Source organism: Meleagris gallopavo, chromosome 23 (genome assembly GCF_905368555.1).
Source record: "Meleagris gallopavo chromosome 23, MGAL_WU_HG_1.1, whole genome shotgun sequence".
Taxonomy (NCBI): domain Eukaryota; kingdom Metazoa; phylum Chordata; class Aves; order Galliformes; family Phasianidae; genus Meleagris; species Meleagris gallopavo.
The window spans coordinates 3,719,642-3,737,193 of NC_139426.1; the positions used below are offsets into that span (position 1 = coordinate 3,719,642).

The 17,552-nt window shown below is 42.6% G+C and overlaps 2 protein-coding genes across 8 annotated transcripts in view; both read left to right on the forward strand.

Annotated features, from left to right (window-relative positions):
• KIF1B (kinesin family member 1B) overlaps positions 1–6,650 on the forward strand; it is an 83,317-nt gene extending 76,667 nt beyond the window's left edge. For all 7 annotated transcript variants that reach the window (XM_085242338.1, XM_085242344.1, XM_085242342.1 and 4 more), the window contains 4 exons: positions 66–215; positions 701–893; positions 1,455–1,573; positions 2,030–6,650. In XM_085242338.1, the coding sequence (XP_085098464.1) occupies positions 66–215; positions 701–893; positions 1,455–1,573; positions 2,030–2,072 (505 nt within the window). In that variant the 3' untranslated portion in view covers positions 2,073–6,650. The remainder of the gene's footprint in view (positions 1–65; positions 216–700; positions 894–1,454; positions 1,574–2,029) is intronic.
• Positions 6,651–7,636: 986 nt separating this feature from the next.
• On the forward strand, positions 7,637–17,219 carry PGD (phosphogluconate dehydrogenase). The gene is made up of 13 exons (XM_085242350.1): positions 7,637–7,772; positions 8,203–8,278; positions 8,692–8,871; positions 9,006–9,071; positions 10,229–10,347; positions 11,063–11,132; positions 11,478–11,612; positions 12,040–12,229; positions 14,027–14,157; positions 14,299–14,432; positions 14,706–14,805; positions 16,209–16,331; positions 16,935–17,219. The coding sequence occupies exons 1-13, from the start codon at positions 7,651–7,653 to the stop codon at positions 17,052–17,054; spliced, it is 1,566 nt and encodes a 521-aa protein (XP_085098476.1). The 5' UTR covers positions 7,637–7,650; the 3' UTR covers positions 17,055–17,219.
• Positions 17,220–17,552: the final 333 nt, after the last annotated feature.

Genomic DNA, 17,552 nt, shown 5'->3' on the forward strand with positions numbered 1-17,552 from the left:
TTGTGATTTACTTTTTTCTCCACCCTTTTTTTTTTCCTTTTCTTTTTTTTTTTTTTCATTTAAAGGACACCAGAAGCAAATTCTCGTGCCTCCAGTCCCTGTCCTGAGATGGAGCAGTTCCATATAATTCCTGCAGTAGAAAGTTCCTATCTTGCCAGAGCTGGAAAGAATGAATTCCTGAATCTCGTTCCTGATATTGAGGAAATCAGACCAGGGTATACTTTCAGTTCTCGTAGCTGTTATCTTGGCTTCCTGCATGTTGTCACAAGGGCTTATGAGACTTATAGGTTCCATACTCCACTTAAGGATGGTAAACAGGTGACAGCAAGTGGGGGGCAGAATTGCTAAGAGTTATACTGATATTTGATGTCTGCAGAATTCATTTCCTGCACTACTAACTCACTTTCTAATGACCTAAATGTAATATTTTTTTTTACCATCAAAACTATGGCTAAGAGTCACTGAAGTAGAGATCTCTATGGGTCCTTTCTCTGTCAGACTTTTAAATGGTTCTTGATGACAAAATTCAGATTGCTGTAGAAAAACTTTTTTTTGTCTGGAACATTAAGAAAATATTAGGGACCAAATCCTGTGTAGTGTTTGCAGTTCATAGAAGTATGTAGTAGGTGCCTTCTGTAGGGGAAAACCTATTCATATTTATCTGTGGTGTTTTTTTTCTTTGGTTTGTTTGTTTTGCCAGCTCTGTGGTGTCAAAGAAAGGATACCTCCACTTCAAAGAGCCACTCTCCAGCTCCTGGGCCAAGCACTTTGTGGTGGTCCGCCGTCCCTATGTTTTTATTTACAACAGTGACAAAGATCCTGTGGAAAGAGGGCTCATAAACTTATCCACGGCTCAGGTGGAATACAGTGAGGACCAGCAGGCGATGGTAAAGGTCAGTCTGAGAGCAGTTGTTGTTGTTTCATATATAAAGCAGGATCATCACTACAGGTAGTAGCGCATCCATAATATCCTGTGCGTCATTTCTGGTCCGTTTTAGAGACTTCTCTGGCATCTGATATTTCTGCCCACATGGTTCCCAATTTGTTCAAGATTCTTATGATTTGTACATAATTCTGTGAGAGACTGAAGCTAACTGCTGGGCTGAATTGTATTTGGTTTTATGAGCATTTGTTGGTACAATGGCCCGGTTAGTTTTTTGTTGTTTTTTTTTTAACACAGACATCCTATTTGTGTTCAAAAAAAAAAATCAAATTAACTTTACTAGTCCATCCCAACAGCTCTTAAAATCCACATGCTTGAATAAAAACTTTTGTGGATGATGTCCCCTTTGTCTGACTAGTAATATCCTGGAAATGACCATGAAACTTAAAGGAAAGACCTTAGGTCTTGTGTATTTTAGAAAATGGACGTAGCACTCTCTTCCTGAAGGAGGGATCGTGCATCAGCTTCGTGTCTGTAGGCTTCATTATTTTAATTGTCCTCAATATTGCAGACACCCAACACCTTTGGTGTATGCACAAAGCATCGTGGGGTCCTGCTCCAGGCCATCAATGACAAAGACATGAATGACTGGTTATACGCCTTCAATCCACTTCTTGCTGGCACGATACGGTAAGAGGCAATTCCTGAGCAGACAAAGAGCTTAAAAATAGTCATAAAAAAGCAGGCAGTTTGTCACAGAATTGAGCCTTGTTTTGAAGAAATGGACAGGATGGTTAAGCTGAAGGGAAGCAAAGGAGTGTGCAATAAAAAAGAAAAAAAAATTGAAGAAATGCAGTGGTTGCTGCTTTGGCTTGTGACATTATTAATATACGTGTACAATCTAAATATGCTGTCCAGTGTCAAATGTTACTTAACAGTGCCTTAAAAGAACCCATCATCCTTCAATGAAGCACAGCAGAAGAATGAACAGTCTTTCTGGTTATAGCTCATGATAGATTTTACTTTCTAAACTTGTAAAGTAAGCTAGGACTGTATTAAAGAACAAAAGATGGAGAAACTCTGGGGAAGGGAGAAAAGTCCACATCCCGAATTCAACAAATGGTTTTTCACTTCTTTCTTGTGCAGGTCCAAATTGGCTCGAAGACGGACAGGCCAGCTGAAGTACTGAGTCCATGTAATGTTCTCATCTGTTCTCCCTAACTCCTATTCTGATAGATAAAAGTGTTACCTTTCATTTTCTCTTTGTGATTCTTGACAGTTTCTCTTGTATGTAATCCTGTGGCTTAACAACCCCTACCTTCCCACCTCCTCCATTGCATTTTCTAGATATTCTAACACTACTTTGTTTCTTTTCACTTGTGCAGAGAATCCTACTAGTAGCATGTGGCCAAACAAAAAGGAGGAAAAAAAACCTGATTATGCACGACTCTAAAAAGAAAAAAAGATTTTTTTCCTTTAACAATTGTTTTTTCACTCCAGCTGACCTTCTGCTGTCTGTCCCACTGTACATTGTTGTCTGTCTAGAATGCTACAGGTTTTTCATTTGATTCGTGACTTGGCAATAGTCACTGGTTCCCTCAGGGCAAAGTGCTATGCCAGGGAAAGATTATTCCTTCTATGTAGACATTACCCAGTCAGGAACTACAATAGCTCCTCAGGCTTTCCAGCCTCTGAATTAAACTCTTTTGAAAGCTGACATTGGATAAATCTATCTGGGCAGACTGGACTTTGGACTTGGTGCAAGTTTTTGAGCTCTCTGAGTCTAACGGCCTGGAAAGAAGTAGGGAAGGAATCTGGAGGGGCTGGCTGCAGTGATCTGCCTTTCCATGTTCACTGTGGGGGTGCAGGTGAGCAGTGCTTGCCTCTAACTCTTCCACTAAAACGTAATGCTGTTCTGCCTTTGAGCTGAGCAGACAGAACTGCTAATGTGAGGATAAACCAAAATATATTATATTAGGTAGAATCCCTGAAGTTTTAGATGCTCACTCGCATTTGTTGCAGGTGGAAGGAACCAGCGTGGTGGTTTCCTGGAGCCTTTTCAGGAGACACCACAGGAGGGCGACATCTCCCCTTTCTGCTTTTAGTTCAGCCTTTCTAGTTCCTGTAGTGACAGTTCTCACCTCCTGGAAGACATTTACACTTGTAATCGGTTTGTTAGGGAAGACAGCTCTTTGGCATCATTCTGAAATGCCTACTTTATGCATGGATCCTGTCCCTGCAATGTTCAGCTCCCATCCCGTCTGTCAATGGGGAAAAGTATCCACTGTCTACAGAATGCTTTCTGGACTTTGCACTTGCAGTATTCTTCAGGGAACAGCAGGATACTTTCACTTCCTTTTGGAATAATTGTTGAATGTCTCTTAATCTACCTGCTGCAATTCTCATTAGCTAACCTCCTTAGTTATTAATTTCAGAAATTATCCTTCCTTGAGGACAGATCAGGTGGACTTTGATCCTGGTCAGTGTGGTGTGACAGTTTGCTGCTTGGAGATCAGCTGGGTGGTGTTGGTTCTTGACCTGCTATGGAAGTTCTCTCTGGGGCAGAGCTTTGCTCCTTGCATCAGGAAAGGAAGGCAGAATGAGTTTCCTTTCTGAGAAGTGAACTCATCTTTCTTACTTAGGTTTTTAAGGAGGTTGGAGGCTTTTGTTTGTTTTATTTTCTGTATTTCAGACTATTACGCTGTAGTTTCGTGACTTGGATGCTGGTAGGGCAAACATACCAGGATTTCACCCCGAGGTTCCTTACTCTTGAGTAGAGATGAAAGAGTTTCATGCCAGCATGACAGTAGGTACATCTAGGGGAAAAAAAAATCGTGATTCCAGCTCAGGAAGGTCATTTTAATTCAGATCACTCATCGCCAGGTCACCCCATGCCTTGGGACTTCTGTGGCCAAAAGTATATGTGGGACTGCCATCAGCTGAGCAATTTTTTTATTAGCTTTATGGGTTTTTCATTCAATAAAATGCAATGCATACTGGGACCTCCTAAACGCATAGCTGGAAAGGGGAGATGGAGTCTGATACTTGCTAGGGCATATCCTTATTTATCAGTATAGTATTCAAATTAAATAATGTGCTCATCCCATCTCCTATGGTCCTTGGATTTATTTCAGAACTGGAACCCAGAGCGTGTGTGTGTCCTGGGGACCCAGGAATGTAGTAGAGAGGATTTGTTTTGTTTTGGTTTTGTCTTGTTGAGTGTGTGCAACTCTCAATACAGTGGTGGTAGTTCTTTGTTTTGCAATGGACGATATGCACTTGCAGTGTGTGGATGCTAAGACTGCTAGTGCTGGCAGTGGGCTCCTCGAGCTGCAGCTAAGCTGATTTCAAGGTGTATTGAGAATGAAGTAGATGGATTTTAAGCACTAAGTTGTTACTGCCGCCATCACCACTATTTGCCATGGAAGTGGAACCAGTCTGAGGAGGACTAGCAATCTCAGTGGTGGTATTATGTGACGCACTGACAGATAAAAAGTTTTGTTTTTATCTTTTCTTTTTTAATCTAGAAGAAAACTAGTTTTCTAAGTCTTTGCTTTGGATAAACCAGAAAATGAACTGTGGGTAAATAAACATTGCATAGAAACACGATTAAAGGATTGTCCTTTGAAAACAGGAGGAGACGGTTGCTTATTTTATACAGAGCTGGAGATGTGACAGTTGTATTACATAAGTGTCTTATAACAGAAGATTCCAAGCAGCTTCTTATGACTTGGTGTCTGTGTGGATAACAGGTCATCAGAAGAACAGAATTCTATTTTGAACCATCAGTATCTCTTAGAGCTGCATACTCTTGACAAAATCAATTCTCATGTAGAGTTCAAGTGGGCATTACTGTTTCTGGGTCTGACCTAAATACAGATTTTTGCCAATTACTGAGGCATTGGTTTCCCTACTTAAAACTGGATGACTGAAATGAAAATTTTCTTTAAAATGAAAGCAAAGCAAAAAAAGAAAAGCAAATTTCTATTCACATCAAAGCTCTTTTGATCTAACCCAACAGTTAAAAAAAAATTCTGTTTAGAAACTGAACAAGAATGGAAAAACGTGCCAAGCTGCCTTCTGCTGACATTTAAAAACCCACTCTTGGTTACCTACTACATGCTTGTGGAGTCCTGGAGTCAGACAGCTCTCAGGACCCAACCACTGGGCACCAGGCATCCTGCTGGGGGTCTGCCAGCCCACTGAGCAGAAACACTGCTGGTAAACCTGACAGGCATTTCTTAAACAGATTTGGAAGTGAAACTGTGCCACAGTTTGGGTTTTTTTATGTTCCTGAGTAAATGGGAGGAGAAATGGCCCAATGAAAATCGTGTCATTTGTAATAGAGCTTCCTGGGTATTTTTAAACTAAACCTTCTATACTGTATTTTGGAAATGCACTTTAAGTACCTGTTGAAAGAAGATTCCTATATTCTAGGATGCAGAAAGGAAGGTAATATTATTTCCAAACCACTGAGAACTGTGTTTGTTTTCTTTTGCTAGTGTGTGATAGTTCTGATTACTGATCAGCAAGATATTTCAAAGCAAAGACTTGTACCTTTTGCTGCTTGTTATCTAATTTACAGGGATTTAATTTTATGTAATGTATTGTATATTTATACATCTGTAATTAATTGCACATTAGATAAGAAAGAGGATTAGCTTTAGAATAACACCTGTTGGTACTCTCCAATAACTAATACTGCCTATGCATTGCATCTTTCTGGTACTCTTACACAGCCTTAGTTTGTGTTAGTTTATACTGTGGTGGTGTTTTTGTTGAACATGCAGTTGTTCACCTGCTGCTCGAAGGAAGGATACTAATGCTGCTCTGGAACGGTTTGCTGAATGTACTTGAAAATGGATCTCTAACGTGTGCGTTGCATCTCTCCATTGTGGTTAATAACACGAATACGTGGTCTGAACTGTACTGTATGTAGCAGGAATGTATTAATTTTGTGCTTCTTTGTTTAAAAACATCAGGTGTTCAAGAACAGGATGGAGATTTTTTTGTTCAGAAGGCCATTTATGCGTTCTAAGTGTTCGAAATCAAAACTAGTCCAACTAAAACCAGATGGTTGTGTCCAATGTCAATTGGAACAGTTTTTAAATTAACAGGAGCAGACACACGTGTTCAGAAAATGGAGGGTGTGGGGGTCCTCACTCTCCAGTTTGTACTGTTGCCAAGGTAATGGTCTGATCCTGAGCAGTACTGGCTACCTCTTGCTCACGTTGAAACATAGAGTGGAAGCAGAGGGAGTCTTGGATGATCAGCGCTTCCCAGGATCAGCTCTTAATTTCCCACTCTGCTTGTTCATACTTCATGTGCAGTTGATTAATGTTCTTGACTTTGGACATTAGACATGCTGTTGCACTGAAATACATCTTTTCTTTTAATTGCGGTTCTCATTTCTGTTCAACCTCTCTGTACACAAGGTATACAAGGTATACGCTGTATAAGTGGCCTTCTTGAACAAATCTCTTTGCAAACTGATTTCATCCCAGCGAAGGAGTGCATCAGCAACACTGTACATTAATTTCAGATTTTCATTTTCATGTTTTATTTTGTAAATATCTGATGTTTGGAGCTCGAGTATACAAAATGTAAATATAGTTCATGTATTTGTACTAATTCTGATCCATTTGCTGTATAGCCTTAGGTGTGCAATGCAAATATTATCTAACTGTGTATGGTAACCTTGCACCACTGAATTGTTAGTGAACGAGGTGAAACAATAAAGGTACAACCAGTGCATTAGCAGGTATAACGTGTGCTCCTTTTAGTATGATTTAATTACTAGTATTTAATGCATTGTTTTCAAAGTCTATCCTGAGCAAGCTTATGCTTCTGTCGAAAGAAATTTGCCTCAGCTATTCTTGAGAAAGTTGAAAGGCCCTCCTTATCTTTTGTTGTTCTCTTCCTTCTGCTATGCTCTGCAGCATTTCTGAGCAACATTTAGATCATCCAAATAATCAAAAGACGATTTTGCTCAACAGATAAAGGCTGTAGTAGTGCAGCCAAAACTGAGTGTGCTTATCTGAGAGTGCTGGCCAAGGACAACAGGAGTGAGTGAACTCCAGCCACCGAACCCCAACAGCCACGTGTGAGCTGCCAGCTGTGGGGAATGGGGGTGGGGGCACCCAGCAGTCCTGTGAGCCGTCCTTGTTGGGAAGTGAGCCTTGTGCTTAACTGGGCCAGCTGTGCGGGGGGCTGCTGTGGGGGGGGCTGCATCCCCTCCCCTCCCCTCCCCTCCTGGCGTGCAGCTGCAGGCACCGTTCCTCAGCTCTTTTTGCCTCCTTTCTCACTGTGGTACTTGCGGCAGTGATGGCAGCGGGGTACAGTTTTCCAACCCTGGTGTTTTGGCAATTAATGCTGTTTAATTAAAGGAGAGAGGAAACAAGAGTTGCAAGGCATCCAGGCAGACGGGAGGCCCCGGGGTGGGTGTCGGCTGCCAACATCTGTGGGTTTGTACGCGGGCGGGTGCCTGAAGCGCAAATCTGCGGCCTGCCGCCCTCCTGCGGGTTTGGCTGCTGAGGAAACCTCTGCAGTGCCAGCAGCCCTCGGCCGCGCCGCCCCTCTCCCGGCCCCGGGGGCTGCCATGCCCGCGTAGGGCTTCGGAGGCTCTTCCGTCTGTCCGTCCCGGGGCTCAGGCCCGGCGCCGTGTCGCACTCCCGTCCCTTTAAGGGGGCGAGGCGTTCGGCGCTGCGCTCCTCGGGCCTGAGCCGTCGCCCCATGGGCGGGAAGGCGGCGCTGGGCGGGATCAGCCAATGGGCGCGCTCCGTTCCGCCCCCCCCCCGTCCCGTGCGGCTGAGGGAGCGAGCGGCGCGCGCCGCGGCCGTCCGTCAGTGAGAGCCGTCTGTGAGACCGGCAGCGCCGCCGCCATGGCCGAGTGAGTGCGGGTGTCGGGCTGTCCTCGGGCGGGGCCAGGGGCGGGAGGGGACTGCCTGGCCGTCTCCGGGGATGGCCGCGAAGCCGGGATGCGCTGCCCGCCTCAGGGAGCGGCCCTGCCGAGCGGAGCCCGGGCGGCGTTCCGCCCTGCGTTTGAGGCAGCGCTCCCGGCCTCCCCCGGCCGCCAGGCCGCTTCGTGCGGAACGCGGCAGCTCCGGGAGGGGGGCGGGCGGGAAGGGCGCCGCCGGGCGCTGGGTCGGAGCGCGCTGACGGCCCGCGGCCTCTGCCTGGGTTCGGATCCCCGAGCAGAACTGGAATTGCCCATGGTGGGACCGGAGCTGCCGGTTCCCGAGGGAGGAACGGCCCAGCGGGGCATGGTGTGCCCCGGATCGCTGCTGGTGCCTGACGTTTGTGGTTCTCTTCCTTCCCAGAGCTGATATTGCGTTGATCGGACTGGCCGTGATGGGTCAGAACCTGATTCTGAACATGAACGATCACGGCTTTGTGGTAAGTGAAAGAAAACGTCGTGCAGAAGGGCTGGCTCAGTAGCTCCTAGGGCCGGAGCTCAGCGTTTTGTTTTTCTTCTTGTGATGCCCTGATGGGTGGTGTTTCCTCCTTTTAATCCTAACCCCAGCTGCCCTTTGAGAAAAGCAGCCTGGCGTGCCTGTACTTGGTCAGCTACCTGGTGCCTTGGCTGTCTATAAGTGTGCTTTTTCTCTTAAGTTTGCTTTGGGCTTGGCCATTAATAAAAGGCTCCTAAGGCTCCTGCAATGACATGCTACAGGGCTCGTGTCTACTCAGCGTCTTTGGGTGGAAGCAGGAGAACGCATTATGTTGAACCTTATTTATATAACCTTTAGCCTGAGCTCAAGTAACCTTTCAGCTGTCAGCTTTAGTAACTTGTTTTCTTGCTCCTCCAGGTCTGTGCTTTTAACAGGACGGTTTCCAAAGTGGATGACTTTCTGGCCAATGAGGCCAAAGGAACCAAAGTGATCGGTGCTCACAGCCTGGAGGAGATGGTCTCCAAGCTAAAGAAGCCTCGTCGCATCATCTTGCTGGTGAAGGCTGGAAGTGCAGTGGATGATTTCATCAATAAATTAGTGAGGCAGATGTTCTTTCTAATTGTGAATTCTCTGTCTCTTGGGGAAGTTTCCTCTGGAAGGTCTCAATTGTTTGTCAGTACTGAATCTTTGAGTCCAGTGAAAAGACAAAACGCAGATTTATTTTTTCGTAGGTGCCGTTGTTGGAGACCGGGGACATCATAATTGATGGTGGGAATTCTGAGTATAGAGATACCACGGTAAGCCTGTTTTCTGCCCAAAATGGATGGATAAAATACACTTCCCATGATTTTTTTCTCCTCCAATCATGAGAACAGTTGGCCAATAAGATGCCATCTTCCCTTAGGAAGGCCAGACTGAGTTCTCATCGCTGAACTAGATTATACATTCTAATAAACCGTAGTTTCTGCAATATGTAGGGACTGTTCTGTAAGTATATCTTATAGAAATTTTCCAGATCATCAAAGATTATTTTTATTGACAGCTTTTAAGAGATTGAAGGCTCTTAGAAAACATCTTGTTACAGTCTTGTGGAGTTTTCAGGGAGATGAGAACATCGGAGGATATTTGTTGAATTGGTTGGGTCTTGAAATGCAGGTTCTGAAGTGGTGTGGACAATATTACATTAGTTATTGTGTCTCTGTCCTACGGGACTGCTGGAAAATGCAATAAGACAGAATAGCTGCTTTGGCTGTCTTGGTAACAAAAACAGAAGAGCAGTGATCTGGTTCTTCAATCTTTTTTTTTTTTTTTTTTAAAGGCCTAGGTATGAGCAGACTTCTTAGTGTGTCTGGGATGACTGTGTTAACAGTGTTGCAAGTAATTTAGTATTTCTGCACATTAGAGAGGTATTGCTGTCAGCCCTTTTGCTTTTGCATTCTTATCTTGGATAAGCAACTTGGGCAATCAGAGTGAAAAACAGTTCTTAAATGAGGTTTAATACTTGGAGAGCTTGCAGCTCTGCTTATGAATCTCAGGCTGTGTTTCTCTCCCACTCGAAGGGAATTAATTTCCCATACAGTTATCCATGATTGCACCTTTGCTCTGTAATGAAATCAGCAACTTGAGCTTATTCTGCCTCCCTCATATCTCAGCACACAGCATGTGTCACCTGGCACTTAATCCTGAGATGTTTCCAGCCTCAGTACTGCACTTTTCTACCTGTTGGTTATGAGGAATTTGTTCTCTCTGCATGACTCTTTTGCAAGGATCTGTGTCAGAGAAGCACTGAGTTTCCTAACGCTCACTTTTGAGTATGCATGAGCATTGTCTGAAGTTGTTTGGTAGCACGTCTAAAGCAGAGCTGAAAACCTGATTTCAGGTCTGGTTTACTAACTTTTGTTTGTAAGACTCTGGTATTAAAAGATATGTAACTGACTTTTTGTTGTTGTTCCAGAGGCGCTGTAAGGAGCTGCTGAAAAAAGGCCTCTTATTTGTTGGCAGTGGTGTTAGTGGTGGAGAGGAGGGGGCGAGGTATGGTCCTTCACTCATGCCGGGAGGATCCAAAGAAGCCTGGTAAGCATGAGCTGGTAGATTCTTCAGACTGGTCTGCAACAATCATTCGGTTCGTGTTGAGAGCTGAAGGAAGGAAGGAGGAGGGGCGTGGGTGTGGAGAGAACAAGATACGTTGCCTTCTTACTTCCTCAAGGTTCAGGATTTCTCAACATAGCTGGAGTCACCAGCCAGTGCCAGATTTTTTATAGCAAGAAAAAACAAGTCAGGTTTTTCTTTCTGGAACTCACAGGCAAAAGTAATACTCACAGAAATCTAGAGGGAGAAATACATGGGAGGGAGAAAGTACTTCTTTTTGAATTTAAGCAAAATTCCTGTCTGTTGTTTGTGAACCTCTGGATCACCCTGGATTATTTTTTGTAACTATTAAACAGAATATTACTTTGCTTCAGCTCTGCCACTGATGCTCTTGGAGTATGAATTCTACCATAACCCACCTTCGTTTCCCCATGTGTAAAATGGAGAAAGTAATATTTGAACACCTTCAGGTCCAGTAAGGTTGACTGAGCAATACTTTTAAATGTGTAACATGGTCTGTCCCCTTTTCTTGCAAGCAGTATCTAGTTCTGGGGAAAGCATACTCTACTTTGTGACAGTACTGTGTGATGTGTTGTCGGCCTGCCTGCATGCCCTCATCCCATTCCTACAGAAGGATGGATTTTTCTCCTGTGATGGTTGTATCCTCTTACCTGCTGAGCCATGTTATTTCTGTCCACAGGCCACATATCAAGACCATATTTCAAAGCATTGCTGCTAAAGTGGGATCTGGGGAACCTTGTTGTGACTGGGTAAATATTAATTTGATACTGCCCTTATGCTTATGCTGTGTATCATGCATAAAATGCAGTTAAAGCTATCCACATTGCTACGTGGGTTTTCTGGCTGCCTGCCTTCAGTTCAGATTGACCAACTCTGAGATGTTATCCAATCCAATAGGAGAAAAATGTTTCATGGCTGGGTCATGTGGTGGGGAAGCAAAGCAGATCTGTGATTGCACTGACAGCGTTTTCTGTTAGCGCTGGGTTTGTGAAGCTTTATTGGAGAGAAGGAATCCATAGATAGGTATTAAATACTGAAAATGGTGACAGCAGTATTACTGATGGCTTTTTTTTCTTTTCTGTATTTCTTGACAGGTAGGAGAGGAGGGTGCTGGACACTTTGTGAAGATGGTGCACAATGGGATTGAATATGGAGACATGCAGTTGATCTGTGAGGCCTACCACCTGATGAAAGATGTTGTGGGCATGGACCACGATGAGATGTCACAGGTGATTTGCAGTTTTTTAGTGTCTTCCCTTCCTGAGCCATGCTGGCTGGCTGCACTTGATAGAGGCAGCTGGGCTTAGTTAAAGCTGCTGTGTGTGTGTAAAGTTAATTTTTCTGACTTTGGCCAAGGCCAGGTGCACAGAGTGCCTGAACTTCAAATAGCTGTGAGGTAGGGAGCACTTACACTTGAGCGTTTACAGATGTTTAAATTCTCCTGTTCTGCAGTTGATTTCTCCTTAGGAAGCAACATCTTGCCTGGCAAAAGCTAGTAAAACCAGTAACTGAGCTAATATGAGAGCTCCTTCTGCAAGCATATGTATGCATCTGTGTTTCTACGTACATCAGTGAATCAGTAAATATGTGTTAGATAACACAGTAAATTGGTGTGTACTATGTATCTGTCTGCCTGAACTTTTTCTCCTCTTTCAGGTATTTGAGGAATGGAATAAGACTGAACTGGACTCTTTCCTGATTGAAATCACAGCCAATATTCTCAAATTCAAAGATAAGGATGGCAAATACCTCCTTCCAAAGATCAGGGACAGTGCAGGACAAAAAGGCACTGGGAAGTGGACAGCAATTTCTGCCCTGGAATATGGAGTCCCTGTCACTCTCATAGGTAAACAGCCTTGTCTTTCCTACCTGCACATGGCATATCACACTAAGGAATATTGTAATAATAGTAATAATAATAATAAAAAAAAGCAATGGGGAAATCCAAAACTTTGTTCCTTGACCACTGCTTGGTAAGTTCTTGTTTTTCAGATGTCTTCTTAAACATTTCCTTCTCCTATTTTTATGATTCACTGCAAGTAGACAAAAACACAGGGACTGGACTGTGCTGGTTTTGTGCCTAATAAGGCTGCTCATCAAAACCCAAAGATGATGAGAATGTATCTTGTAATTCCTTCAGATTGTATCCCTAAAAGATATAAGAATGTACCTGCTCACATACAGCCCTAACTCTGTGGTATCTGCACTTCTTTGCAGCCTGGCTCAGCATTGTGACACAGGAGTTGTAACACTTTTAGAATAATCTCTTAACCACAGGGCTGATGTAGGCTTTCCCTTTGAGTAAATAAGATGACTCAGTTTTTTAGTCTCAGGTTGGCTTTTTTTCTTGCTTTCTCCCCTGTTTTTCTGTTGCCTGAATATTCAAGTCGTGTTTCCTTGGAAGATAAACTGTATTCAATATACTGAAAAGAATAACTGGCGTGATAGCTCTGAGGGAAATGTGTCTGCATTGCAACAATGTGTTTTTACAAAGCAAGCTTTGTAAATGGTTTTTGTGTTCTGCCACAGTTACAAACTGTCAGTTGTAGGCTTGAAAGATAGAATTTCTCACTTGCGCCCTTGTGATGTTCCTTGGTTTAGTGTTCCTGCGAAGACTGAGGGTGGAGGAGACACTCCCTGGTTAGTCCTACCCAGTGCCCGGGTGCACTGTTAGGTAATGATCAGTGGATAAGGAAGTACACGCAACAGTCCTGCAAACATGGCCATTCCTAGGGCAGTTTCTGTGTGACTATTGCATAAGCATGACTTGCAGTCTTCTTGTGAAGGCAGAGTCATGCTACCTCTGCTTTTTCGTAACACCTTTCCCTTCCTCCCTCCTTTTCCTCCTAAGCTGTAGAAGGAAGTTTTTGCAGAAATGGAGAGGAGCGTGTTCTGATTTTGATACAGTCTGTTAATCCTTCAGCAGGGAAGGACCAGAGTCCTGTACAAATGTGACTCCTCCTTCTTTTTTTTAATTCACAACTGTTTTTAAGGAGGAAGAAGAGTTCAATATGAAAGCTTTCTTTTTCTTTTTAATCACTCTTTAATTTCCTTTTTAATTGCTTTCCCCCTATCAGACTCTGGAAAGAAAACTTTTTATTTTTATTCTCATTTAACCATGCTATTTTCAATTGCAAATAAATACAACCTGAAACAGCATGATTAGAAATAGAGTGAGTCAGAGTCAGGTCAAGAGGTTGGCATTCAGGCTTACTCCTTAGGAGCTGAAGACACGACTTGGCTCCCTCCTTAGCCCTGGAGAATGATGTTCAGTAATCTGCTTAGTGGTGTTATAAAACCATCTAGTGGGCTTCTGAAAACTGATGTTGTGAGCCTACTGGATTTATCGAGTTTATTTCCCTGTGTAAGTTAACTTCTTTGTTCAAATCTGCTGATTTGATTTTAGATGTGCTTTCTGTGGATTTTTGATCATTTCAAAGCTGTGTCAGCCAGTATTTACTCAGTGGCTGTGCTGGCTGCCAGACTGATCCCTCAGTAACAGCTGAAACAGTTTGTACACTTCTTTCCACGTGGCTCTGTTTCACTATGAGCAGTGGCAGTCGCTATGTAATAGTACATTACTCAGACCTTAGTGGTGGTACTGATCTTACTAATTCTCTGTTCTTTCCTACCCTACCCAAAGGTGAGGCTGTGTTTGCACGGTGCCTGTCGTCCCTCAAGGATGAGAGAGTGCAGGCCAGTAAGCTGCTGAATGGGCCTAAATTGACTCAATTTAGTGGGAACAAGAAGGCATTTCTTGAGGACATACGCAAGGTGAGTCATTGTGTTTGCCAGAGCACTCTATTAAAGCTGCTGGTCAGAACAAGTTGTGGATGCTGTAAACTGTGATGAGGGGCTCGGGTCTACTTCTCATTCAACTTTGCAGGTTCAATTCTATTATTTTGTTTGTTTTAGGCCCTGTATGCTTCCAAGATTATCTCCTACGCTCAAGGCTTCATGCTGCTGAGACAAGCAGCCAAAGAATTTGGCTGGACACTGAATTATGGTGGCATTGCACTGATGTGGAGGGGAGGCTGCATCATCAGAAGGTAATTGAGATGAAGAGGTGGTGTAGTTGCTGAGGGGCGAAGAGGAGGCAACTTACTTCATGCAGTGCTAGACTGAGAAGCCTAGAGATAAGAAAATCCATGGATTTAACCTGTTGGTAAGATTCTGGGAATCTGTTTCTATAGTCAGCATTAGAGATTACAGATGACGTCAGTTTTCTGGTGGCTTAGCTACCACAGATTTTCATAGGCTGAGTCAAGTCTTGGCATTTAAGGTACACAGTTTGATTTCTGGTTTGTATGTATTCTCCCTAGTGTGTTCCTGGGAAAAATCAAAGATGCTTTTGATCGAAACCCTGAACTTCAGAATTTGCTGTTGGATGATTTCTTTAAGACAGCTGTAGAAAAATGCCAGGTGAGTTCCCAAAGAAGGAAAAACAAAAAAACAGCAATAAATAGTCTGAACTTCTGCACTTTGTTTCCATCACAACTTTATTTTATCAGAAAAATGAAAAGGTGGGAAGAACTTCTTTGAATCCTATTTATGCAGCATCCTTAATCCCAAAGATTTCTAACCAGTCTTCAGACTATTCGTGTATTTTTCCTGCACACATTTCTGATCAGGAATTAATCATTTATGGCTTTGAGGTATCCTTTAATAGAACATACCAGTCTTGGAAGATTAGGATGAGAAATAAGCCATATAATTGGAGGTGGTTGAAATAGTACAAGAAAATTATTGAGATTCAAATTAGAATTTTTCAACATGCCAAGGTTGGTGACCTATCCTTCAAAATACCTACAAATGCCACTTGCCTCTTTTTCATCAAAAAGCTGAAAAGCGGTAGTGCTAAATAAAGAAAAAGGGTTTTGCACCACTTTATAAATGATCATCCAGGTATATCAAGCAGCAAATCGAGATCTCGCATAATATTATAAGGTACATTATCAATGTCAAGATAATACAGGAGCAAATAAACATATCATCATTGTTGTACCATGGTTCTTCTCTTTAGTTCTAGAGAAGCTACCATTAAAAACTAAAGATTTCCACTGTACCATTACAGAAGAACCCTAAGCAGGAAGGTAGCAGTTCAGTAGAACCACAGTGTCAGGAAAAATCGTCTAGCCTGTATGAGCATTCTCATCACTGCCAGGTGCCTTGTGCCTGCTGCGCTTGGACTTCAGTGGTACAAAGTATCACACTTTGTTCTAGTTGTTTGCAGTAGCACCGAAATAACAACGTGTCAAACCAACCATTCATTAGACTGTCCAAACAGTGCCCTGATTTGGGTGGGAGATGACAGGCAGAACTAAAAACTGATTATCTGGACAACAAAGAAGTCTTATCATTAATAACTCATTTTATTGAAACTGATTATTCCATGGAGGTTCCTAAATCAGGTGTACAGCTGAAATAATGATTATCTGTCTGAAGCAACATGCTGATTTCTTATGTTTGGGTGGTGGCTGTGTGCTTGATTAGGTGTCCTGAAAATGCCTCACTGTGTTCATGTTCTTAGGATGTGCTGATGATTTGTAAAGAAACAACATTCTTGTCTCAATTGTCATTGGACTGCATGTGAAGTATATGCCTGCACTTTTATTTGCTTGATTGCTGACTGGCTCACTTGCTATTATTTTGGATCAACCTTTTTGTGTTAAATCAGGAATATATCACTGCATTTGCTCAGACTTAGATTTCACATATAATGTGAAATTGCACACAGTGTTAAACTGGAATGGTGTACGTGCTAACATGTATGTTTCTCTTTTTTGTTCTTTTTTTTTTTTTTCTCCCCTTCCCCTCTGGCCCAGGACTCCTGGCGACATGTAATCAGTACTGGAGTCCAGCGTGGTATTCCTATGCCCTGCTTCACTACAGCACTTTCTTTTTATGATGGATACAGACATGAAGTGCTGCCAGCTAACCTGATCCAGGTAGGTGCCTGAAATAGTGTGGTAGATCTATCTACTGAAATATCAGCATGTTATTATTTAATTACTGATCTAAGGATCGTGATGGCAGTTATCTCATGGTCGCTCCACCACTGTAAAAATGTAGGCATTGATTGCCTAATATACTTCAAAACCTGAAATTTAAGCCAATAAGATGCTATGAGATATCAGTCCATAGAATACAAGAGGCAGTGGTATGACAGTGCCCAGTGTGTATTAATATTCCATCTCTAAAGCAGGGAGTAGTGTTGCTTTTGGATAAAAATGTTTTGTTTAAAAACAAACAAACAAAAAAAAAAAAACATACATATCTTTAGAGTTCTGGATGTATGTAAGTCTTTCAGGCTTGTACATGTCAGAAAGAATACAGTTGTCTTTCTGTGAAACTGCTGATTAGTAGATTTTAATAAATGTTTTATTGTAGTCTTTCCTAATAATGATGCAATAGTTTTGAATGTTGTACTGGAGTCAGATTTCATTTCTTGAATTCATATGCTCATGTGTCAGTGTGTGCTATTTCCACTACTTGTGTGGCTGTCATATACATGTGTCTTTTTATGTTGTGTGTGTGTGTTCTTATTCTAGGCTCAGCGTGATTACTTTGGTGCACATACATATGAGTTATTATCGAAGCCAGGTGTATTTATCCATACTAACTGGACAGGCCATGGAGGAAATGTGTCCTCTTCTGCCTACAATGTCTAATGGAAATATTCCCTCTTGAAGCTGAGATACTATAGATCTCAGATATTCCTCTGTGAACACCCCTTTTTACTGTATTGTGTTAGAACTTGCATTTGCACACTTTTGTAATAACTTGTGGGTATATTTCACATATATAAGAAAGCTAAATAAACCTGCTTGTACGTATGTTGAGATGTTTTTTTTTTTTTTTCCTTTGCTGCTGGCTAAAATGTCTTTGAACAGAATTTTAATGTGCTAATTCTTAATGCGTTTTAATGTGCTAATATTTTTATTGTATTATAGTGCATAAACTCATAGAATCAAGATAGAGAAGCCTGCAGTTCAATAATTGCTAAAGTGGAGAGTGGCAGACAGTCAGCACAGTAACGCTGCATGAGATTCCAGGGAGGTAAAGAGTTTTTCTTCTTGTTGGTTCACAGCAGTCAGCGGCTGGGTTTTTGAAGATTGATTTCTGGGTATTCACCTGCACGGGGTCCTGCACACTGCAAGCTGCTTCTT

What these genes read in the sequence shown, in the direction of transcription:
- PGD (XM_085242350.1), top strand. Translation starts at nt 7,651, where the DNA reads ATGGGCGCGCTCCGTTCCGCCCCCCCCCCGTCCCGTGCGGCTGAGGGA. An exon ending in TGAACGATCACGGCTTTGTG is followed by an intron (nt 8,279 to 8,691) that starts GTAAGTGAAAGA and finishes TTGCTCCTCCAG; the next exon opens with GTCTGTGCTTTTAACAGGAC. An exon ending in ATGATTTCATCAATAAATTA is followed by an intron (nt 8,872 to 9,005) that starts GTGAGGCAGATG and finishes ATTTTTTCGTAG; the next exon opens with GTGCCGTTGTTGGAGACCGG.